The 25,385-nt window shown below is 37.1% G+C and overlaps 2 protein-coding genes across 2 annotated transcripts in view; both read right to left on the bottom strand.

Annotated features, from left to right (window-relative positions):
* LOC114466788 (kazrin-like) overlaps window positions 1-1,636 on the bottom strand; it is a 242,594-nt gene extending 240,958 nt beyond the window's left edge. The window contains exon 1 of the mRNA XM_028452521.1: window positions 1,573-1,636. The gene's annotated coding sequence lies outside the window, so the exon portion shown is untranslated. The remainder of the gene's footprint in view (window positions 1-1,572) is intronic.
* Window positions 1,637-16,926: 15,290 nt separating this feature from the next.
* Window positions 16,927-24,495, bottom strand: prdm2a (PR domain containing 2, with ZNF domain a). The gene is made up of 3 exons (XM_028453873.1): window positions 24,407-24,495; window positions 18,839-22,807; window positions 16,927-17,716 (listed from the first exon to the last, which is right to left on the bottom strand). Exon 2 carries the CDS (start codon window positions 22,505-22,507, stop codon window positions 18,848-18,850), a length of 3,660 nt encoding a protein of 1,219 aa, XP_028309674.1. The 5' UTR covers window positions 22,508-22,807; window positions 24,407-24,495; the 3' UTR covers window positions 16,927-17,716; window positions 18,839-18,847.
* Between the last annotated feature and the right edge of the window lie 890 nt (window positions 24,496-25,385).

Raw genomic sequence — 25,385 nt, 5'->3', positions numbered from 1 at the left:
GATTGAAAAGAAGAGGATTTGTCCAGCGTGGGAACATTTTGATCTCATTTTACCCAACAAGGTAGGTACATATTCATTTATGCAGATTTAAAAAAAAATTTTTTAAAATGTATTGTGCAATGCAATTCATCTTTAGCTCTCTTTGCTTTTGTACAATGTGAAGTGTCTGATGGGTGCCAAGGAGTTAGGGTACTTTCATACCCCACTGTAAAAAAGAATTCATATTTTTCCATAATGCCAGCATTTTTCATTCAAATAATGCTGTCCACAAAGACAAAAATACATGCATTGCATACTTCTTTATTTTGCTGACAGTTTAGTTTACAGACCTTTTTCTTGCAAAATACCACACGCTTTAAAATTGATGTCAACTGATATAATTGCCTGTTACTGTGCAGCAAAAGAAGCTTTGCTCTGGTGTGCACCAATTTGAGGAAAGGCTTCCAAACTTCATGAAGCTTCATCTGCCCATCACTGGTTAAAGTTATAGAGGATGATTTTACCAAAGTTTACAAAAGAAAGGCCCTCCCTACTTTTAAACGAGTGCGAGAGAGCGTGCACGAGCCCAGGACGACGAGCTGCAATAAATAGCTGAAACCGTAGCTCACGAGACACAAACACTTGTAAAGGTGCGTTCACACCGAACGCGACCGCAGTCACTTTAATCGCCTGTGATGAGTCATTTTTAGATTGCACTCAACACTTACTTTGTATTATGTCAGAATTAATGTCACTGTAAATGTATTTTCAGTTTTCTGTATTTTCTATGTGCATTTGAAAAGCCCTTCCAGGGACGGACATTGCAAATTAGCCTTGGCTATAAATGTAGTGTGGCACATGTTGATTGTTCACACTTCTCCCTATCAAATAAATGAATAAATAAATATAATTGAATCGCTTGAACATAGTGGCGCTCCAGTGACGTGATGACCAGGGAACAGTGTGTGTGTGTGTGTGTGTGTGTGTGTGTGTGTGTGTGTGTGTGTGTGTGTGTGTGTGTGTGTGTCTGCAGCTGACAGACAGAGGTTCGATCACTTCTTTTCCGGCCGTATCATAGACAGCGCCGCTTTTACGATTTAAATGATCAACTTACGGGGTTGCTAAAGGATGAGTTCATGCTTATTCAAGAAGTTAAACGCTAGAGGTCCTGGCTGCAGACCTCCGCTGCAACTGTCTCACTATAGTGGGTGGGAGGGGCTTCTGCCTCAGCTCTACAGACAGTGTTGACGCTTAAAAAAAAAGCTCAAATTTTACAACTTTGAGCGATTAGGTCGCGCTTGACTTGTTGCTCAAATCATGTCGCTTGAGGGGAGATAACTTGAGGTCGCGTCATTTACATTGATTTGAATGTAATCTAATCACTTCAATCACTCCAGTTGTGTTTGGTGTGAACGCATCTTTAGTGCGCATGTGCATCAAGCAAAAACTAGCAGGGAACGAGCACGTACGGCCTTACGTCAGAATGATTGACAATTAGGAATACCAATAGTCTAGATGATCCACCTGGAATTGGAAGCCAAAATAACATCCTCCACAATACCTTTAACATAACAAAACAGAGAATTCACTTACCGCCTTAAAGGGGAAAACAGGAACATCATTTTACATAACTAAACTCCAAACTCACATCATAAACTAAAGAGTCCAAAAACAAACAAAATCACAAAATAAGTCCCTAAGAGTGTCTGTAGCAGAGCTGAGGAGGACCTTCCTTCCTTCCCAGTGGTGTGACTAGTCCAGGCCCCAGGTGTAGTCAACCAGCCAATCAGCCAGTCCCACACAGAACCTAAGTGAAAGGGGTGGAGCTATAACATCATCTAAATAAAGTTAAATTGAATTTGGGAAGTCGGGCTCACGTCACAGGCTGTGTCCCAATACCCACACTACACCCTACGGACTTCCACAAAGGGTGCACTTCGGATGTAAAGTGGGAACAAGTGTTGCTGAAACTGTAGAATTGTGACAGTTTGCGGTTACATCATCCACCTGAGTCAGGATGTCATCAATCATGATGGCAAAATATATAAAGTAATTAAAATTAATGGGTTTTTTTTAGTTTTCCTTGTTAAAACAATACAAAAAAATGCAATAAATAAACTCACTCCTTGTTTAAAAGCATTTCGGTGGCCTGTGAAAAGTTGGTCATTTTCTGCCCTCATCTGAATAAAATGTGATGTTATTTCATCTGTTCCTGTGAAAGATTAGAAATTGAATCAGCCATATTTTCACTATTACAAAGAATTTGGCAAAATGTGCGAAACATAACTACATGTACCAAAGCCCTTGTAATAGAACATGTATTTTGATACAACACGTATTACAGAAATGAAATAATTGATACCTTATTTACCCTTGAATAGATTAGAACGTCCCACTACAAAAAGACTTATGGGTAATTCCCTTCATATAATGGGACACCCTACACACTCACACCCTTCAGCGAGAGAGCGTAACTGAGGAAGGCAAGCGGGAAAGTGTGAGTATTGGGACGCAGCCATAGATAACGTTAACGGGAGTAAATAAACGGGTGCCAACTTGAAATGGGGGAAAATTACTTGTCCGCGTCCTTTATTTAATACTGGAGTGATTTATATCTCTGTATTCTTATAAAATGGCATAAAATTATGAAGACACACCCTCAGAAGAGGCCAGGGGACGATATAAGGCCAAGTTAACAGTGTGACCATGTAAAGTCACAGCCATTAAAATAACCTTGCAAACTTTGCCCGATAAAGCCCATTTTATGAAATATCATGCGGTAAAATCCTTCCACGCCATTAATCACAGTGTACTTTGGATAGAAATACAACATTTTGCATTTAGAATGAAACTAAAGCCCCTAAAATCCTCATTTTAGATCTTAACTGTTCACTTACCATGAGATGTTTGTGGAGACCAGTTTTTGCCCTTGTCTGCTCTACCATACTACAGTATATTCAAACATCCTCGGAAGGAAAGCCAGTGTTTTCTGCAATTTTTCTCTTTTGGAATTAGAAAAAACTTTATATCTGAATTATTATTTTTGCCACAGGACGAACAACCAAACACACAGCAGCTCTTTGGTGAAACCTCTTCAGTTACAACTGGAGTCAACACGTTTTTATACCCCAAACAAATATGGCGACCGGCGTTGCTAGGCAGAAATGTCATTACTTACACGAACGCCCCACTTCCCGAATTGGATTTTTAAAAAAATTGTATTTTGTTGTGGTTTTGTACATTTCTCTGCCCTTTTTTATATTTTTTCTCTCATTTCTCACAAAATTAGAGCAAGGGCCACCAGTTGCCAACACCTGCTCTAGCCCCGCCCCCTGCTTCGTGTCTTCCTTTAGTGGCATTTGTGTGTTTGGCTGACAATGAAGATGAAGTGAGATCAAAGGTTTAGCCTCAGGCTTGTTGGATGGCTGTTTTTGTCCTGATTATCTGTGATGGCGACTCCTTCCTACGAGGATTCATCAACGCTCCTGGCTGGTTCAGCATACAAATACTGCATCGCAGCTTGAAGTTATCGCTGAGTCGTGTAAGCTCAGGCGATGTGGTTTGTAGCTTCTCAAAAAAAAAGGAGGAGAAACTGCCAAGTGCTGCTTTAAAAAAAAAAAAAAAAAAAAAACATCTGAAGACTAATCCAGGATTTCCAGAGTTTAAGTTGTTTAAAAACTTTAAATTAATAAAAGCTCAGCTGATGAATATTAAGCAGAACTGATTCTTATGGAAAGCCATTTGAGCATCAATTTAATATCAGTGATATTGACCATAGTTAAGCTACTAGTGCTCAGATTTGGAGTGTACTAGTGCAATGGTTCTCAAACTTTTTTGGCTAGTACCCCATTTAACTGACTAGAACATTTGGCTCAGAATTCAGAATAAAGCATAATAATGAATGAGCGATAACACATTTTAATGAATCTCATTTTGTAAATAAGTGGAATGAAACAGTATTTACTGCCTCCTGAATAATTTATTTCTCTATTTTTTTTATCATTTAGGGTCATCTCCCTCCTGATGTTTGTATTTTCAGTTCACGTTAGATCATTTCTATCATCGTTCTGTGTGTTTTTGTCTGTTCTTTTTATTATTCAGTATATTTTTCTCTTATTTTGTGAATTTTTGTGTCTTGTTGGTAATATTTAAAATTATTCTCCCCGTGTGTGTTTTTGGTGTTGTTTGTTTTTTTGTGTATTTTGTAGTGATTTTTTACAACAGTATTTTTCTCTCATTCAGTGTGTCTTTGTTGTAGTTTTGTGTGTTGTGGTAATAGTAAGTATTCTTCTCTCTTAATGTGTGTGTTTTTTTGTGTACTTTATTGTTGTTTTTCTGTTCTTTTCATTATTCAGGAGTTTTATTTTCTTATTTTGTGTATTTGTGTTGTCGTTTTGTGAGTTGCTAGTAATATTCAATACACTGTACCAGTGCACCAGTACACTTTACTGGTGAAGTGAGAAGTGTCACTAATAGTACTGGTGATATTTGGAGGATACTACTAGTAAACAAAAATAGAGTTTTACGCCCACTAGTGCACCAAAACACTTTACTAGTGAAACTATTTTTGTTTATTAAACACTCAAAATCTCAATAGTAGTAGGAGTGTGTATTTTTACGTCACGATATGATATATCCTGATACTAATCAATCATTACAAATGTCACCTTTACATGTACAATATTGTATGAAATACAATAATTAATTTATTTTTTAAACTTGCGAGAACACATAAATGGTAACTAGCTGTAATTCACGTACCAACATCAAAAACAAAACTGTCAAATTACATTTTTCAAAAAAGTTAAATTTTTGCTTCTACAACAGATTCTCATTCAATTAAGTTCTTTTTTGTTGTTGTTTAATTAAAGCAACCACATGCATCTATAAAAGTGTTCTATGATCATCTTCCAAGCTAGAACGCATTGATGAGTGAGGTAGTTTAACAAGGTCTGATGTGGTGCATCTAAATGTTTTTTTCCATTAAAAGCATGATTGGAAAAAAAAAATGATTTTGCCTTTTTTTTTTTGGAGAGATAAGATAATTGTGTGGTAAATTATTGAAAAATAAATCTCTATTTGCGCCTTTTTGATGAGATTGTTTCTCTGTCACCACTTGATGGCAGTCAAACAGAGATCAATGTGTAATCTGTGGCAATGCATGGAGGCTCCTGACTACTGCTGGGCAAAAAAATGTCATTTATCGATTTATCGAATTTGTAGATAAAAAAAAAAATTATTTTGTAAATTTGAGTTTTAAACAAAAGAAATTAAAATGTATTTATTGATTTATTTATTTTTATTTTATTTATTTTTTCCCACCACAGTTTTTTCGACTTTTTTTACGTTTTGTCCTGGTGGGTTACCGTAGTGCTGTGTGAGCCCACCCCCTCTTTGTGTTTACCCTTTGAGTAGGCTATATGTGTGCCACAGACATGTTTATTCTTTTATTCACACTATGCTGAGAAGCTAAGGGAAGAGTTTCTAATTGTTTTAATTGTAATGTTATATGTTATACAATATGTAGTTATCTGATTTCTTAATCAGAAAATTGAAGCTACTGTGAAGTGGCTGTTGCACTTTTGCTTAAACCTGAGTTAAAGCTTGAAATAGTTGAATGACAGAGCCTCATTTACTTTTTATTTTGGGATTATTTTATGCTTTTTAACTCTTGAGGACAATCACAGCAATAAAGTTGCACTTTTGACAATATATCTGATGTCTGCAGTAATTTTCAAGTGCATAAAAAAAAAAAAAAATGAAAAAAATCTGAGCTTTGGAAACAGATGAATGATTCCCAGAGGGAGCAACAAAACACATCAGAGTATATACAATATACTCCTGGTTAACGTTCCATTCCCACTGCAGCTGGATGTTGTGCAGCGTTAGCACCAGCTACACAACCATGACACAGGGGGATGAGGCAATTACAGCTATATGTCAGTGTCACACCCTGCTGCATGGCACAGGCTGTTGCCAGGGCTTACTCATCACAGAAATACAACACTGGCCCTAAAATCTAACCCATTGCTTCAACTGAGGAAATGAGTGTCAGAAATTCCAATTAAAAATCTCACCCAATGTGCTGCTGGTTGATAAAGAAAAGCCTTTTTGTTCATTTGACTGGGAATAGGAAAGCAGGCCTTAAACCTTTCCTCTTCAGATAAGAAAAGCTGCTGCCTTTCAGTTAATATTTACTCCTTTACTGAAGGTGAGTTGAATTTATGCCCAGAGAAATGAAAAGTACCACTGATGAGTGACAAATACTCACAGAGAGGATTTTACTGGTGAGTAATGAATGCTGACAGTCACGTCTGTGTGGTCACAATCAGTAAAATATAGTCAGTGCTCACCAGGGAAAAGGCCAGGGTATGGTTTATCAAAAGTAAATGAATTGGATCAAATCTATAAAATGTTTTTTTTCAAAAGAAAATACGTGATCAGATTAGACCAGTTTTTCAGAACTTTTTTATTAGGATTGGGATCATTTTGATCCAAAAAAAAAAATCTAGATTAAACTGATTCCATCAGAATGCTGGATTCAGTGTAGGTTTCAGGCTCAAAGTGTGATAAATCTTTAAAAGTGTAAAAAAATAATATTGTATTTGGATGATGCAGTATAGGCTACAACACGGTGTCAAACTCAACGCCCGGGGGCCAAATCCGGCCCTTTAGAGCATCTAATAAGGCCTGCACGAGACAATTAATTCATTTGTAGATATTTCAGCCAGATATCTCCAAAATAATACACAAATTCAATGAAACCCCACAATATTAGCAGGGATAATATTGGCATTCATTTTTAATCTCAAATTGTGACAAGAACTCGAAATGTTTCCCAAAATTCTGCATTTATCTCTAAATTGTTCCACAAAATTTCCAGGAATTATATAAAAATTGGCCTCAAAATTTAAAAAATGAAAGTGAAGATCCTGCTGGGACTGCTATGTGTCACTTATTGCTCTGATATTATCAGTTTCGTACCTATTCTATAACTCATTTATAAATTTCAATGTGAAAGAAGCTGTAGGTATTCAGCTGGTAGAGCTCTGCGGTCTGTGCTGAACAAAGTTAAACATTGTGATAATCTGGAATTTCAGACTTATACACAACTTTATTATTCATGTGTGTGTCCAGTGTCCATAATTCTGTCCATCAAAGAGCTCTGAGGTTCTTTTTGGGAGTCCATAGATTAACATCAGTTCTCGCTGTGAATGGAGATATGGTGGGAGCCTCCAAACATCAGACATAAATGTGAAATGCTTCAGCTTCGGAATAGACTTGTTAAGGTGTCGGATCACAAAAAAAGGTCTATATCAGGGATACTTATCATTGTCACCCTTGGGCAAATGAGTTAAAATGTGTATTTTGTATGAATAATATGTCTGTGATATCCAGGAGGTTAAAAGCAATATGTTTCTTATGTACAGAAAGAAATGGTCTGTTGACATATGGTGTAAACCAAAACTAAGGACGTATTGTCTCATAAAAGAATGCTACAGGGTAGAAACCTATGATAAATTTAAAAAGACAAAGATCCCTCTGTGCAGTTATGTTCAGAAACCTTGGCTTTATCTTTAGAAACCGGCAGGTTTAACAGCATCCTAGAGGAAGACTGAGTTTGATTACCCTGTGATCTTCTAGATTAAAATGAAAATGAGATTCTCTTTTTGTTTTACTGTCCATTGTATGAAAACATAATGGATGTTCTTTTTTAAAAAATGTATTCAATTTACGTTGATTTTTTTTTTGGTTAGATGATTATGAAAAACTCGACGTGTGTTTCAAGAAAGGAAAAAAAAGACAGAACACATTATTCAAGATTGAACTGTGCACATTCTGTGCATGACACGAAAATAAATTCAATCAGTCAATCAATCATATACATGGAACTAGAGCACAAAAATGTTCCCACCTAGAATCTGCGGCCCACTTAAGATCAAATGCTCTGTATTTGTTCCCTGAACTATAGAAAAGTTTGACACCCCTGGCCTGTAATAATAATAATAATAATAATAATAATAATACATTTTATTTGTATTGCACTTTACATTAAATAAATCTCAAAGTGCTCCAAAGAAAGCCTAAGACATGGGTGTCAAACTCTGGCCCGCGGGCCAAATATGAGCATATACCAAATGATTACTAGGGCTGGCCTGCCAGTGCGTGGACGATTGCATACATCCGTGTGTGTTCCATAACGTAACATAACGATCCCGAAAATATCCCCACATCTAGTGATGGCGTTCTCCTCCTTTCCTGCAGTTGTTTATACTTCACTCCAAGAGTTCTGAGTCGTCTGGCTCATCATTTTCTTTGAAATTGTGAGTTTATAGATGGGGAGACGGAGGATCTGCTCACACAAGGACCTGGACGTGACTCAAAGATGCTATGTTAAAAAAAAAGCCACATCATAAAGTGAAGCTGCTGTAAAGGTTAGTTTTATTGTGGCAGCAGAGATCGCAAAATCAGACCCACCCTTCAATGAGGGAGAGTTTGTGAAAAAGAACATGATGAAAGTTTGTGAACTCATTTGCCCAGAGAAAAAGCAAGCATTTTCAAATGTGAGAAGGCTGCAAAAAAAAAAAAAAAAAAGGCATACTGTATGATCTTTATTTTAATTTTATTTAAGAAATGAAAGCCATTGATGTGTTTTTTTTTTTTTTAATTGTATTTTCTAAGTCTGCAATATTTTATTATATACTGTATAGTATTGAACTTTGCTTGTTCTAAATTCAATGAAAAGCAAAGCAAAACTTGTGTGGACCCTTATGAAAATGTTATGTGTGAAGAAGATTATTACTGTACATAAATATCAACTTGGCCCACGACTTTGTCCAAGTTTTACAAAAACAATGAGGCATAAAAAAGTCTACGGAAAGGCCTTTTTTAAAAAAGTTGAGACTTTAGGCTGCGTTTAAAAGAATCCACAGTCTGTGAAGCTCTCAGATAATCAGGGACCATTTGTTTATCTGTCAGGCTACAGTAATATATAACGTATCATCAGTATAGACCTACAGCAAAATAGAATAATTCCCCAAACAGCTGTTAATATTGTCCACAAATATCATATTTAATTCTGTCACTTATCACAATCAAAAATATTGCTGGTTGGTTTTTAGATTATTTTTTAGTGATGCATGCAATGATAAAACAGGATAATAAAGCAATGACATCATCCAAATCAGAAATAGTGTCTATTTCTGATTTGGATTTCAAAAAAACAGTGATGCCATTGTTGAGCACTGGTTATCCAGATTTGGTAAACCTGAGAAGTTTCTAATCCAGTTCAGAATGATCCATCCATCCCGATGTTGCTTTGATAAACCAGCTCAAAAGTAAAATGGAGAAAAAAAATCTTTTGAAAAAAAAAAAAAGGATTATCAAATCCCAATCAATTTAATCCAGATTAAATCTTTTGGAAAAACTGGGCCCAGGATGTTAATTTTCTCCTGAAAATACAACGCATTGGTCCAGACACAAGATAAAACATGAAAAAAGTCCTAAAATCACTATCCTAAGCTCCATAAGGGATCTGTGACTGAGATGCTGAATAATTAACACAGTTCTAATCAACATGTTCCATAAAGTGATGCAAACAGGCCGTAGAGGCTGAAACACAGCAGCAACAGTACTAGCAGCACTAGCAGCACTAGCAGCACTAGCAAAAGCACTAGCAGCATTAGCAGGAGCAGCAGCAGCAGCAGCAGCACTAGCAGCATTAGCAGGAGCAGCAGCAGCAGCAGCACTAGTAGCATTAGCAGGAGCAGCAGCAGCAGCAGCACTAGCAGCATTAGCAGGAGCAGCAGCAGCAGCAGCACTAGCAGCAGCAGGTCATTGGCAGTCACTGAGTCTTCCTGGTCCGGCTGTATATGGCGAGAGTGACAGGAGGCCTTTCATAAATCTGCAGCCTGGAGGCAGACATCCCATAATCCGTCCATGATTACAAGCAGGCCAGACAGCATTGAACCTTTTCTCACTCTTAGAACCCGTTTGCATCAGCTGCTGCTCTGCACAGCCATGTTTGCGTCACGTCTCCTCCAGACACACAACCTCACTTCAGTCTGACTGTTACTGCTTTTTTATTTTTACAAGTTAGATAACCTCTTACATCAGACAGAAAACTTTCACTAACACATAACTTTAGGTTTTATACATTATGCTGTTATTATCTGTCACTAGCACAGTGCTCGTCAGAAGTATGTATTCATATAGTGGGAGGAGCCTAAGTATGGCCAAATGAGTATGTGTTTGAAGGTTGGATGTAAAAAGAGGTGTACATACTCTGTAATCTGTAGTGTTATAAAGGGGTACAAGCACATGATAAATGTGTTTGTTGTTTTTCTTTACTATTTTTTTTTTTTTGTAATGTGTGTTTTTTTGAGTCATTATGCATATTTTTGTATCTTTCTGTTGTCTTTTTGTGCATTTTTTTTGTACAGTTATTGTTTTTTGTTGCCATTGTAGTGTGATTCTTAAGTCATTTTGTGTCTTTTTTGTATCTTTTTCGGTGTAGTTTTGTGCATGTCTGTTGTCATTTTTTGCATTTTTAGTATAAATATTTAGCTTATTTTGACTCACTTTTATATTGTTTTTGTTGTTTGGTGTATTTTTCTGTAATGTATGTTTTAATTTTTTTTAGTGAAAGAGTTTGTTCTCAGATCACCTCCTTAGAGATGCTGCCACTCAAGTTAAAAAAGTGAAAAGCAGGGGTTTGAATCTGCTCAGGTGTTTGTGAACAGATAATTCATTATAATGCATGAAAAATAGACAATCTATTGCAAAGATGGATAAAACTTTGCAAAAAGACGAACAAAAAGAGTCTGTAAACTCACTTTAAATAGCATCCCCATGCAAATGAAGGATAATGATAGAAATCTTGTCTTGAGGTTTATTTGCTTTGTCGTCTGATCACAAAAATGATCCTATTTTTATTCACCCTGTGCTCTTACTGTAGGTTCATTCTATATTCTCTTAAATTAACCATTTAAAAAAAAAAAAAAAATTAGGTAACAACCTTTGTTGCTTCATTAGAAAACATTTCTAATGATCCCTTTACTACCACACATCTGGATGCACATCTGTAGAGGTTAGTGAGGAAATGCTGCCACCGTGTGGTCACTGCTGTATAGCACCGAGACTTTGATTAACTTTTAGTTACTTTTTAGTTCATTTTTGGGGAGGGTGTATTTCCTACTTTGAACAAAGGTGAACTTTCAAGCCCATTGCCCCCCCAAATAATCCTGATCAATAACACATTTTTAAATGTATTGAACTATCCGGAAACATATAATTTATATTAAAAAATAGATAAAATTAAATTAAAAAAACCAGATTAAGATAATTACCTCCAATAAAAAAAAAAAAAAAAAAAAAAAAAGTAAAAATGCATTGTTTGGAATCTGTCCCAAAAAGCTTAAGAACAAAAGAAACTCAGTGCACGTAAAAGTAAACATAATGCAAGTAACATACTGCATAAATCAATCAAAACTCAAAAACTAAATGAAACTAATCACCTGCATTAAAAAACAAATGTTAAGCTGCAGTTGTCAATGCTTTTAATTCCTACTACATTTTTAGGTTTCTCATTATGACTTTATTTGTGTGCAGGTGTTTTATTTAGTGTTATGATCTTTGTCAACAAGGTTTTTAAGAAAATTGGCATGAAATTAAAAATGCCCTCCTGTTTGTCACACCCCACCCGTCATACCTCTATTCCCCACTAGGGGCGCACCACACACTTTGAGAAACAATGGTTTAAACCAGGGTTGGAGTCAATTGTAATTGTAATTGGGTAACTGATCATTAATCACAATTATGGCGTAATTGTAATTGTAATTGGGTAACTGATCAATTAAATTGTCATTGAGTTGAGATATATATTTGACTTTGTAATTGTCATGAAAATTGTATAAAAATTGTCGACTATAATTTAACGCAAAACAAGAGAACCATGTTACATCTATGTACAGTTCTACACATATGTAGGTATTTATTAAAATAGGTTTCAGATCAAGCTTTCCCACATTTTAACATTTTCAAAAACTATAAATCTAGGGGTAAACTGACAGAAAACAGGCTCAGACGCCCACACCATGACTATTAAAAACTATATTTTTATTGATTATGAAGCCGAACAAGGTAACCAAGAGATTTAATTATATATATTCATTTTTAGTGTATTTTACAGCTGATATAGGAGCTGTTATCATAAGAGATGCTAACAGAAAGCTAACACAAGAGGAAGGTTAACTTCTACGGTTATTTATTTCAGGCTCAGTAATTGTGTTTAAGTTTAGTAACTGAGAACGTAATTATAATTAACCATGAATAATTGAAAACGTAATTGTAACTAAAATGTGAAATTGACCCCATCCCTGATTTAAACCAAAATACATTCTTGGCTGATGAAAGGAAACCAGAACGTATTAAAAAACAGGGGTGTGGAGAACATGCAATCTTTGAATATCAATAAAAACACAGACACACAGAGTTACACGATCACCTTTACATTCTTAAGTTTATTTCCACGCTTGCTTGAAAAGATTTAGTGCAAATCATACAGAAAACAATCGTTCCAAGTCTGATAACAGGAACTAAAAAATAATAAATATACACGACTCCATTTAAACTTCAAAATGCTACAAAGCATTCATCACAGTTTGATAACAGTCTCCCTAACTGTCCTGTACATCCAACACGCTGCAGTCTGAGTACGGAAACAGTTACGTGGGTGAGTGTAGAAGGCAAACATGTAGAACCAATACACATCTTTATTTTTCACCAGATTATTTACCTCTTCAAGCACTGACAAAGTATCTACCCTGTATAGCACTGATGTCCAATACGTAGCTTATAAAAGGTCAGTCATTTGCCACAAAAAACAAACAAACACACAAAAATAACCTTACTAACAATCACATTTCTAGTTTGTGAATTATACACAATGAAATTACAAAACCTGCACACATTAAATAATGAGAAATCGTCACACGGATTATCAGCTCTTTCAAACAGCAGCTTTAAAAAACACACACACACACACATTACTCAAACATTTTTGGGATATTTGGTTTGCTAACGTCAGAAAATGGACTTTAACAATGAGATGAACTTCATTTGAAATTGGAAACAATTGCACGTGTTAGACATTTAACATTGTTTATGGGGTTTTTTTTTTAGTGCTGAATTCTCAACAGAAATCAGAAATTAATCAAGTATAACATGGAACCACAAAAAGTGGTTCTGATTGCAAGAACAGAAATAATTGACATATTAATCAAGAAATAATGACATGCTCTCATATTTTTTCAGTTTTTTTGTAAATCAGTAAATTTCAAAATTAATAGATGACAGTAATAACTATATTTTAGCATTTAAAATATAATATAAATAATTTCAGTAAAAGAGCTCCTACATCATGTGTCAAACTCAAATCGGCCTTAAGTGCATCCTTTTCAGCCCACGGGAGAAAGTAAAAGTGACAGAAAACATGAATTGTTGTGTAAATTATTAAATAATCCAGTTTCAGATTTCTCAAATTCAGCAATTTAATGAAATTTTACAATATTTTATAGGCTTGCAGTTTTCCTTTGTTTATATCACATTAATGCAGTCATTTTTAACTGCAAAAATGTTAGAAGAACTCTCAATTTTTCCAACGATTGTAAAAATGTCCTCTAAATTACACAAAATTGGTGACAAAAGTCAATATTTTTTTTAAGTCAATTCAACTGATATTGAAAACTAGGGAACAATAATGTTAAAATTGGCCCCTGAACTAAAGTGAGTGTGACACTTCTGTTCTACATATGTATATATATATATTTTAACCATTGCAGAAAACGTAAAAAATTATTTGGGTAATTATACCAATGCTGTTAATAAATGGCCTAAACCTTACTTTGGGTGGTGGTCTAATACATTTGTTAACCACTGTATGTCCAGAGTTCAAATCAAATAAAACCATGGTTATTTTTACAACTGCAATAGTTTTTTGTCTTTTTTCCTTTTCCAAAAATATCAAATACCCTTATCACGTGCCCATTATCGTCCATTGTATCATATTGTGAACTCAGTGTATCGTCCCACCCCTACTGGTTACATTTTGGCACGATCAGACCAAGACGCCAACTGACAAATTACTTTTTTCCCACTGAATGTCATGTGTCCTAGTTTCACAGTACAATATCAAGCTATAAAGACTTTTTGTTGATATTCTCAGAATTGCAGTGCAACAGTATTAACAGCAGGGTTTTACAAAACTGTAGAAAGCATTCATGGCTTCAGAGTTGAGTTTTTGCTATTAGATCCTAAAAGAGAAACAATGAATTTACAAACAATGAGCACTGGATATAGTTTACGTGTAAATTCAAATTTGGCAACTAACTTTCCAAGGGGCTTTGTTCTTAAATAAGGAGCAAGTCTAATAAGCTAAACATTCACCACATCATGTTCTTAATGTGACTACTTTGAATAGTTCTGTAACATACTGTGCATATATAACAGTATCAGATGAGCCAATCATTGATAGCATACATTTAGGTGAGAAAAAGCTGCTTTTCTGTGATATATTAACACCAACTTTTAGAAATCTGACTTTAATCTGCAGCAATGTTAAATCCTAAACAGAACTCTTGAGAATTTTATTATAACAACTGATGATCCAAATTGAATCCACCAGAATAAAGATGTAGCAACAAATTCAGTGTTAAAGACACTATTACAAGGTTCCTGGTCATGGAGAGCTACTGTCCTGCATGGTTTAGATGTCAACATGTTCCAACGGTCTTGAAGTAATCACTTAATTCTGCAGAAGCATGAACAAGCTACTCATATGATCAGAAATGTTGAATCAGGGATAGATTTGAAGCAAGCCCTACAGCAGCTCTTTAGGACCTAATGCGACTTCAGCGACTACATTACATACAAAATCAATGTGAATAACGCGCCGTTAAGCAACATCCCGATTCCAGCAACTTTGCTGCGCGTCCTGAGTCGCTAGAAGTCGCTCAAAGTTGAAAAATTTGAACCTTAAGTGATTTTGAGTGACGCTGTGTCGCGACATCCAATCGGGAATGAGTTTCTTGTCAGGTCTCTCCCCCCGGTCGTCACCGTCTGTAGAACCAGATGCTGCAACGGAAGGGCTGTACACTTCCTCAACTTACTTTGGCCAAAATGAAAGTGTCATTCATGCTCCTGAATAAACCTTAAGTTGATCATTTAAACCAGATTTAGGCAACTTTTATCACAGCGGGGCCACAAAAATGTGTTTGTTTGATCAGAGGGCCACATGATCAACATTTAGAATAATGACCAAGAGTATTAATGCATGAAAAAACAGTTTTTACAGTAATTGTGTGTTTTTCTCTCATTCTGTGTACACTCCAAAAACTAATTCAGGAGACCTTTAGTCATAACTTAAATATTTATATTGTTGAGAGATAAAAAATCAAGTTCAGAAATAATGTTAGACTTTTTACTTGTAATTGTTATCTTATTGAATTCGGATGACACACAAATTATGCCTATTGATACAATGTACAATCATGACTTGTCTGAGTTTAAAATGATCAGTTAATCAAAAAAATATAAAATTTTAAGTTCATTTGACGTGAAATACAACTTGATGACGTATAAACAGCCGGCAGTTTGCCTCTCAAGCGGACCAGCGCGAGCAGGGTGTAAGGCTCACGGAAGCTGTTGTGAATGGTAAGTAATTTTATTCTTAATCACACATATTTGTATTTGTTCAGAATTCTGTTGGTGAAAGCCTACTGTAAGACAAAGAAGCAATATTCTATCTCTCCGAATGACGGGCGAGACAGACGCTCCGGTTAGCTTGCCCCTGCGTTTATGCGGACCGCAGTCCGGTTGTAACGGTTGTAACGGCCAATTCAATGATCGCAGAAATTATAGGGTTCTTGTTATGGAGCGTTTCACCCTAACGTTACAGTGGTACAGACCATTGTAGTGGGCTTAAAATGTTAAAAAGATCGCTAATGTTGTTAGCCACGAGACTAACGCAAATCGTTATGCTAATCGTCACTATTGTGACCAAAAAGCTACTTCACCATAATTAATACTTAGGGGCGACCGTGGCTCAGGTGGTAGTGGGTTGTCTTCTGATCGAGAGGTTTGGGGTTCGATCCCAGTACCTGACTATGTGTCGAAGTGTCCTTGAGCAAGACACTGAACCCTAAGTTGCTCCCAGTGGTTGACTAGTGCCTTGCATGGCAGTCCTGTCCCACTGGTGTGTGAATGTGAGAGTGATTGGGTGAATGAGCTGATATGTAAAGCGCTTTGAGACTGCTTCAGTGTGGTGATAAAGCGCTATATAAAAGTCCATTTACCAAGTCCATTTAAAATATAATGTTGGATCAACTTAAATACTTGCATTCATGTTGACAATTTTTAAGTTCCTGTTACTTAAAAATTTGTTTTATTGTGACCAAAAAGCTATTTCACCATACTTAAAATATTGCTTTGAATCAATGTAATTCTGCCAGCAGTTGGCTCAACTTAAAAATTCTAGTGGAAACTGTTAACATGTTTTTTTTTGTTGACCCAATGTTTTATTTATTAGAGTGTATGTTTGTTGTTGTCTTGCTTGTTGTGTATTTCTGTTGTCCTTTAGTGTATTTTTCCTGTAAAATACATGTTTTTTGGAGTCATATTGTGTATTTGTGCTGTCATTTTGCATTTATTGGAGTAATTTATGTCTATTTCTGTTGTTGTTTTGCTTGTTTGTTAGTGCTGTGGGTTTGCAGAGTCATTTTTCTTGTTTTTCTTCTCTTGTGGTGCACTTTTGTTGTCCTTTTCTGTCATTTTGTATATTTTTCTGAGTAATTTTGTGTATCACTGTTGTCGTTTTGTTCATTTTTGTAGTAGTTTTGTGTGTTTTTGAATATTTTCTGTGTTTTACTGTATTTTTCTGCAATGTTGTAATTCTTTGTGGGATTTTTTTATGTATTCTTGTTCAGTGTATTTTTCTGTCATTTTGTACATTTACTAAGGGGGCCACATAAAATTAGACAGAGGGCCGAATGTGGCCCCCCGGGCCACCAGTCTAATTTAAACCGAAGGTACAAGTGGTGCCGTCTATGATAAGTGCTGTTAACGTACAGCCGTAGAAGAAGTGTACAGCCCTCTCAGTGCGGTCTCCCACTCTGCAGACACACACTATTCGTATTGTTTCTCGGTCGTCACATCACTGGAGCGATGAAGCAACCAAAAAGCGCGACAACGTTCAAGCGAATCATCACGGGCGATTTCATCGACTGTAGTCGCTGAAGTCGCGTTCAGTGTAAACGCACCTTGAGGAACCCACCTCTACTACATCAACTCAGTCCAATCTGAATGAAGACGGCTGTAGTAGTGACTCACAGAGGACATGCAGTAAGTGTTGGAGTCTAAAGGCCACAAACAACAGATAAGAGAAAAGTGCAAACATGCTGAAAAACCAGAGGCACCTGCAGCCTCCGCTATCCAACCCTCCGTCAAACCTTCAGCTCACAGAACCAGTAGAAGTCCCATTAAATTCAAGTGCAAATCCATGTTGCCGAGTTCATGAAACAATGAAGAGCCACTAAACGATGAAGAGCTGCTTTACCCACACATGCACTCCTGTTTGTTTAACCAATCCTGGACTGCGCTGGTTAGATTACAGCATAGGAAGCCTACAGTCCACTGGGTTTAGACTACGACCACAGCTTAGAAGAACTCCACCAGCAGAGTCCTGGAACAATGGAAACAGACACATGATGTGATGTCGCCAGGGTTGGAGTCAATTACATTTTTCAGTGACAATTGCATTTTCAATTATCCATATTCAACTACAATTAAGGTGACCATCAGTGTTTTCCGATTACAATTCAATTACAATCAGGGTTGGAGTCAATTACGTCATTTGCGTAATTGATAATTAATTAAAATGATGGCGTAATAATAATTGTAATTTTAAAAATATGTTCCTGTCGTAATCGTAATTAGATTGATGCTTTCCCACACTTTATAATTAAAAAAAATGTAAACCAGCATTGGTGTCAATTACATTTTTCAGTTACAATTACGTTTTCAATCATCCATGTTTAATTACAGTTCAATTACAATGACCAAAATTTTTTCCAATTAAATTAATTATTTTTTATTCCCAAAAGTTAACTACAATTACATTCTCAATAACTAACGTGAAATTGCAATTAATCACAATTACTGAGCCTGAAATAAATAACCAAATAAAAGTTTAGCTTCCTCTGATGTTAGCATCTCTTTTGATAACTGGTCCTAAATCAGCTGTAAAATACACAAAAAAAACATATCTATCATCTATTTTATTTCCTATCTATTGATTACCTTGTTAGGCTTCCTAATCAATAAAAATATAGGTTTTAATATTTATGGTGGGGGCGTCTGAGCCTTTTTTATGTATCATTATACCCCTCAATTTCAATTTTCTTTAAATGGTAAAATGTGATATGAAACATATTTTAATAATTCTACATATGTGTAGAACTGTACATAGAACTGTAACATGGTTCCCCAGTTTAGCATTGAATTATAATTGACCATTTTTACAGAATTTTCATGGCAATTGTAATTACAAAGTCAATTATCTGAACTCAATTACAATAGCGACAACCTTTCAAAAAAGCAATTATAATTATGCCATAATTGTAATGATCAATTACCGAATTACAATGTAATTACAATAGCAACAACTTTTTAAAATGACAATTATAATTATGCCATAATTGTAATTATCAATTATCCAATTACAATTATAATTGACCCCAACCCTGGCTGTTGCACACATTAATTTGGTATTGTGCATATTTATCTGTGGTAACAACACACGCACCTGTAGCCATCAAACACTGTGCTCTGCGTCACTTGCATCCTCACGGGTGTGTGTCTGCTGATCCCTCTGTGCTTTCATTGCAGTGAATTTAACAGGAGCCCCTTTGTTATGCTGCGTCCTGCGATACTGATGCATGGCTGGATTGAAAGTGCAAACAATGGGGAGTTCACTCAGAGTGTCCGTCTCCTGTTTAGGCTGAGGGCTTTCTTTGATGAGGATTTTACACCTCTTACTGGAAAAGGTGGTTTGCTGTGGAAGGATAGATGAGGGCCTCTTAGCAGAGCCCGATGTCTGGAGTCTGGTCTTGTGTTGAGGAGATGAAGGCCGTTTGCCTTTAGCTCCTCTGTGGAAGTGTCGGTCGTTTTCCTTCGTCACAGACACCATTCCCGGTTTCCTTCTTTTTACCTCTCTGGGCTTCTTGTGACACACGGCCATGTGTTTGGTTCTGCTGCGACCTCTGGTGAACTCTCTACGACAGTGCGGACACACAAATATGTCCTGCTGCTCACTCACTTTGACTTTAGTTGAGGACGAAGCTGATTTGAGCCTTTGTGGCATGACCCTTTGAACCAGTTTTTTCTTCTTTCTGCTCACTCTGTATCTAATGGATGCTTCCTGATGAGCTTCAGATCGGTTCGACTGACTTACTTTAATTTTGATGGATGTGTTGAAACCATTCGCAGGGTTTGTAGACAACAACACTCCGTTCTGAGCTTTAGCAAAGTGGCGCAGAGGGATGGGATTTTTCCTGGGTGTGTAGCGCCTTTTATCGCTAGCATTAGCACAAACCAAAATGTGCTTATGGAGCTCTGGCATGTTGTCAAAACTTTTCCCACACTTGGTGCATCGGATAGCGGTGCTGAAGGTCTGTGGGATGTTGTGAGTGGTGAAGTTGGTGGCGGAAGCCACAAAGCCAGCAGGAGATCTGTTATGATAGGGAAAAGGAGGCGGTTTGAAGCTAGGATAGTGTTGGTTAATACCCAGACGGACATCAGGCCCCTTGGTTTTGCCTATGTCTGAGGCCATCACTTTAATTGTTGTGAACAGCTCCTCGGCAGCCACATCAACTTCCCCGTCTTCCTTTTTCAACTCTCTCTCTTCCGGAGCTTTAGAAACCAAAGTGTCAGCGCTGACTTTGGTTGAATTGTTGTAGTTTTGAGGTCTAAGTTTGCCTTTTTCTTCCTCGCTGTAGGTGCACTGTTGGCCAGGATGCAGCTCTTCCTGATGCTGTTTCAGATTGCAAAGATAGACAAATTCTTTCGTGCATGCCTGACAAACATAAGTCTTTCCCACGCCGTGCAGGTTTGACCGATGTTCCAGCAGAGCGCAGGGTTTGCAGAAGAGCAGCATGCAGAATTCACATTTGTAGGGCCATTCGTCAGAGTGGTCGCCAATGTGATCGCCCAGCTCCTTCATTGAATGGAAAAGCTTATCACACACATTGCAGATGAAATTCTTGGTGAATGCTTGCTGTTGTGTATCAGGTGCCGTCTTGTTTATAGGTTCTTCCTCCTCCTCAAAGGGAGGGGACGAGGTTTCAGACAAGCAAACAGAATCATTAGGAGCTTCTTCTACTTTTATGGGTAGAGGTTTTGAATTATCAACAGGCTCTGGGTCAGAACTGGTACTTGACTTGCAAACTGTGCCACTTTCAGAAACTTCTGCAGTGGAGGAGGACATGGTAACTGGTTCAGCGGTGGAAGACACCAGAACAGTTGGATCTACAGTTTGAGGGCTGGTGACTGACATGATGTGTTGCTGTTCAATGTGACTGACCTGCATCTGAGTCTGTGCTGGAGATTCAGAAGTATTATGTTGTAAAGCAATGGAAGCAGGAACTGAACTCCCTGGTGCCTCAAGAGCAATCGTGCACTCTATCAACACTGTGTTACTAGCAATGTTGTAGGAGTTGAAAAGAGGATCACTTAGAGTTACAGTGGGTGTGAATGGGGCCTCTGACATTGAGGCAGACTCCAGTATGGGTGGATTGAGAGTAATTGGATCAGAGAGAAAAACATGGCTGGGTAGATTCAAAGATGGCTCGAGAGCTATGAGGTTTGCAGGATTCGAAGCTGCGAATGTATTCGCCAAATCACAATCTGATGAACTCAATACATTGTTTGTGCAAATTACCATTGGCTCGGATGATAAACCAGGGGCCAACACCTGGATTGGCTGGCTTGTAGCACTGGAGCAAGACAGTAGCGGCGGCTGGGTTGGTGATGCTAGAACTGTGATTAATGAAGGTGTAGTGGGAAGCATGGTGTGTGGAGCTGAAGAAGCAAATGCTATTGTGCACGTTGAGGCTGGCGTCAAAGCTAACGGAGTCAGAGCAGCCGATGCTGGAGTCAGAGCACTGTTAGGGAGGGTAAGTCCATAAACAAGGCCACTGGCACCAGGATCCACTGGGGATACGAGGTCTGACCCAGTGACGATGGTAAGGTCCGTCAACAAAGAAGCTCCAGGACTCACTAGACTTAAGTTTGACTCATTGGCACATTGTAACAACGCCTTCTCCATCAAATGTGTACCCAACTCCAAATGGTTCAAATCTGTAAGTTCAGGCGCAATCAAGGAAGTTTTCTGAAAGCTCAAATCCAACGCGGCATCGTCTGAATCTAAATCTTCACTTCTTTTAAAGGTGTTGGAAAGATCCAACGGTTGCTGGTTACAGGGGTTTCCTCCTACGACCTGAGGCCAGTTCTCCGTCAAAACAGGCTTCACCATTGGCTCCACCACAGAGATCATTACATCATCCTCGCTCTCAGGGGAGTTTTGTTGATGCTCCATCGAAATATCAAATTCTCCTGAATCTAGAGTTGGTGGTCTGTCATTAGATGATGTGTTGTGTTGTGGAGAACCAGTTCTTCTCTTGAACCTTGCCGCTCCATGGGGGAGGACGGACAGAGAAACAGGGGAGCACTGAGTCTGGCTCTCAGAGAGGAGGGCGAGTGTTGGCTTGAGGCCGTCCTGCTTCTCCAGGAGTTGCTTCAGCTTCGGAGACAAAAACACGGTTCTCTCCTTCTGCACCACCACAGACTCTGTATTCTGAGGAAGACGGTTTTCAATTAGAGACGACGCAAGCCCCGAGGCCGATGACGAGACGACCACCTCGGATTCCAGCTCCGTTTTAATTTGTGGCAGGAGAGGAGGGGTTGCTGTTCTTCTCTTGATGAGAGATTGACCCGGGATTTCTTTGCCTATTGCAGAATCTGTATTGAACACCTGGCTGATCTGAGCAGGATCCAACATTAGGGCATCCAGTCCCACTAAAGCAGAAGAGCCAGGATTAACCTCAACTGCTTCACAGCTACTCACTGTACTTGTCGACACAATCTTTCCATCAATATAGAAGCTGAGATTCTCAGAAATATCACTTGAAATATCAAGCATATACTGCTTACCGTGTTCCATATCAACACGTGGTGATGTATCGTCACTGAACTGCATTTGTTGTGGAGATGGTTCACCAACTACTTTTTGAAGATTCTCCTCATGTAATGGACGCAGGTGGTCCTCGTGAACCTCATGCTCATGATGTCCTGCTTGTGAAATAGAAGAGTTTGAGCCTGGGGAAGATGAAGAGTGAAGCTGCGCGACTGAACCTTCAAAATAACAGGGCTTCATCTTTTCACACTGCTTCTGGCTTCTATTTGAACCATAAGACATAATGCCTCTAATGATTGGGTTTTTGTTTTATCATTCGCCAAAAGCGTGGTCGTGCACGTGTCCTTCCAAGTCTTGTTTTGAAAGTGAAATTCCGCTCCCAATGCTGGCGGCTTACAGCGACACAGTCTGTCACAGTATATTCGTTGTGATGGGTTTTTTATAAGAGCTTAGCACGGAGATGTGAGCATGTTGATTCCCTTTTCACATACGTCCTCTTCTTCCGTTTTGAAGTCCTCACACTCAGTGATGTACAAATGAGAAGAAGAGTCCTCCATCATGTGGCGCGCTATTTATGGCCGTCTGTCAAACAGAATTTCTGCAGTTATTAAAATGTTACGATAATTGTCTGTAAAAACGTGACATAAGTTGCATGCATTAATCTTTTTCACAAACAGAAAGTATTGAACTGATTCAAAATTATTCCAAGATAAAAAGAGGGAAAGGGAAATATTTTTGAATGTCAGGAACTTTAGATGTTCTTTCAGACTTAAATCTGAACTTGGCATCTTGTTTGATCAAATTTGAAGCTTCTATAGACTTTCATATACAGTTGTTGATAATAAAAGATAATATTAGATAGGCTTTTAATACAAACAATTTTGGTTCAGAATTACAAGTTTTATTTTAATAGATTTTGACAGCCTTATTTACACTAGTCAGGTTTTGTTCATAATACACTTAAAAGCAATTGTAACTCAATAGTCGGTTGCTTTTTTGGTCATGATTGGCCCATTGTTGGTTTTTTTTTTGGTTTTTTTTAAAATTCTATTCAGCTTATTTATATAGCGCAAATTACAACAATAGTCATCTCGATGCGCTCATCAAAATATAAAATTCTTAGGGGAAAAAACTACAAATCCACATAAACATGTATCAGCTACAATTGGTCATTCATCTGTATTATTGAATAATTATGTGTATTAATTATATTCCTTGATTGATAACTAATTAATTAGTATTGCTTTTTTCGGTTGCTTTATTGATAATGGTTGACCTTATTTCCATAACTTTTCTTTAAATTCAACTTTATTTATATAGCACAAATTACAACAATAAAATAAAATTATCAAGAAAATATCCAACAAATCCACATGAACAGGCATCAGCTACAGTTGATTATTCAACTGTATTGATGAATAATAATAATAATATGTAATATTATTAATAATAGTAATAGTATTAATAATATTTTTATTACTAAAAAGGGACACTACAAAGAGTTGACAGCGAGAAAAAATAATAACATTTTGTATTAATATAATGTAATCCGTGTAATAATCAGTTTATGTAAACAGAGTAAAAATGACATACTGATATTGTGTTTACAGAAAGATAAGCCATAAATACAGAACATTCACATGAAGGGTCTTTATTTTAGACAAAGTTACCATAAATACGCTATTTACGTTTTTAATTAGTGGTTAACAGGTGATAAAAAAAAGTGCATTATTGGTCCATTCTAGGCGTGATAAATGTGCTGATGTGGTGGTGCAGTCACATGCTTCCGTTTCCCAGGTTAGTCCGTTCACCATTGCTAACTGAGCTCACAACACGTCCTCACGTCACACACACACACAAGCTACCAGCTCTCTCTCTCACACACACACACACACACACATACACTAAGGTCAACAGGTTTACATCGTGTAAAAGTCTCAAACCATGAAACACGCACACACATCGACAGCTGTAGAACTGCACGTACAGTGTAGACACGGACGGAAATCAGCTGTTTTCAGCCATCACAGCGATGACAACACAACGGCTAGCAGCGATGCTAACCTGCAGCTACACCTCACTAGCTTTACCGCAGTGTGTTTGTGTTTATTAGCAACGACGCTCCGCGCACACACACCGACTGTATTAAATGTACGATAATAATGCGGTACCGGTACTTACCGACATTAGCATTAGTTAGAAGCGTTTGCTCTGCTGTAGCTTGTAAAAACAGCTGTTTTTCTTTTACAAGCTGACCCACGAGATTCAGGCGTTCTGATTGGATAGAACAGAAGCAGTCCGAATTGAACCAATCAAAAAGGAGATTGTTGAACGCCCCCCACTTCCTCCTAAAGAAAGACAACAAAAGCATGAGTTTAAAAATAAAAAATATATATATTGATGTTTAAAATATCAAAAATGTACGGAAGCTTAGAGCTGCCACAGTAGGAAATGTATTTTGGATCACTATGATATAATAATATTGTTCAAACAATATAATACCACGTCTGTACAATATAATTATATTGTTTGTACAATATAATATCACGTTTGTTCAATTATATTGTTCCTACAATATGAGTATGTTTGACCATTGTACAAAATGTATTGTAAAATATAAATATTTTTTTTGTACAACATAAATGTAAAATATGTTTGTACAATATATGTTTTTGTACAATATACTAGATTGTTTGTACAATTATCATCAAAAATGGACGGAAGCGTAGCGCTGCCACAGGGGGAAATGTTTTTTGGATCACTATAATATAATTATATTGTACAAACAATATAACATAATTGTACAATGATATTGTTTGTACTATAATTTCTTTGAACAATATAATATCATGTTTGTACAATATACTATATTGTTTGTACAATATAACATCAAACATTCACTAACTTTTCAACACTCCCATATTCCTTCATTTTTCGTTTGCACATTTGTTGTGTTTTTATTTATTTATTTTTCTAATTTATGTCTGCCCCACAGTGGTATATTTGCAATAATATCCTATATTGGTATTTATTGTGTTCTTACACTTTGTGAATTTCCCCTCTGAGGGATCAATAATAAAGGTATATTCAATTCATACATGGTTATTTGGTGTATTGCAGTGAGCTGTTCTGACCGGTAGATGGCGCACAGTCAGTGAAA

Source organism: Gouania willdenowi, chromosome 7 (assembly GCF_900634775.1).
Source record: "Gouania willdenowi chromosome 7, fGouWil2.1, whole genome shotgun sequence".
Lineage (NCBI taxonomy): Eukaryota > Metazoa > Chordata > Actinopteri > Blenniiformes > Gobiesocidae > Gouania > Gouania willdenowi.
This window is presented reverse-complemented; position numbering and strand designations above follow the sequence as displayed.

Excerpts from the sequence above, each read along its gene's own strand:
- prdm2a (XM_028453873.1), bottom strand. The coding sequence starts at position 22,507 with ATGTCTTATGGTTCAAATAGAAGCCAGAAGCAGTGTGAAAAGATGAAG.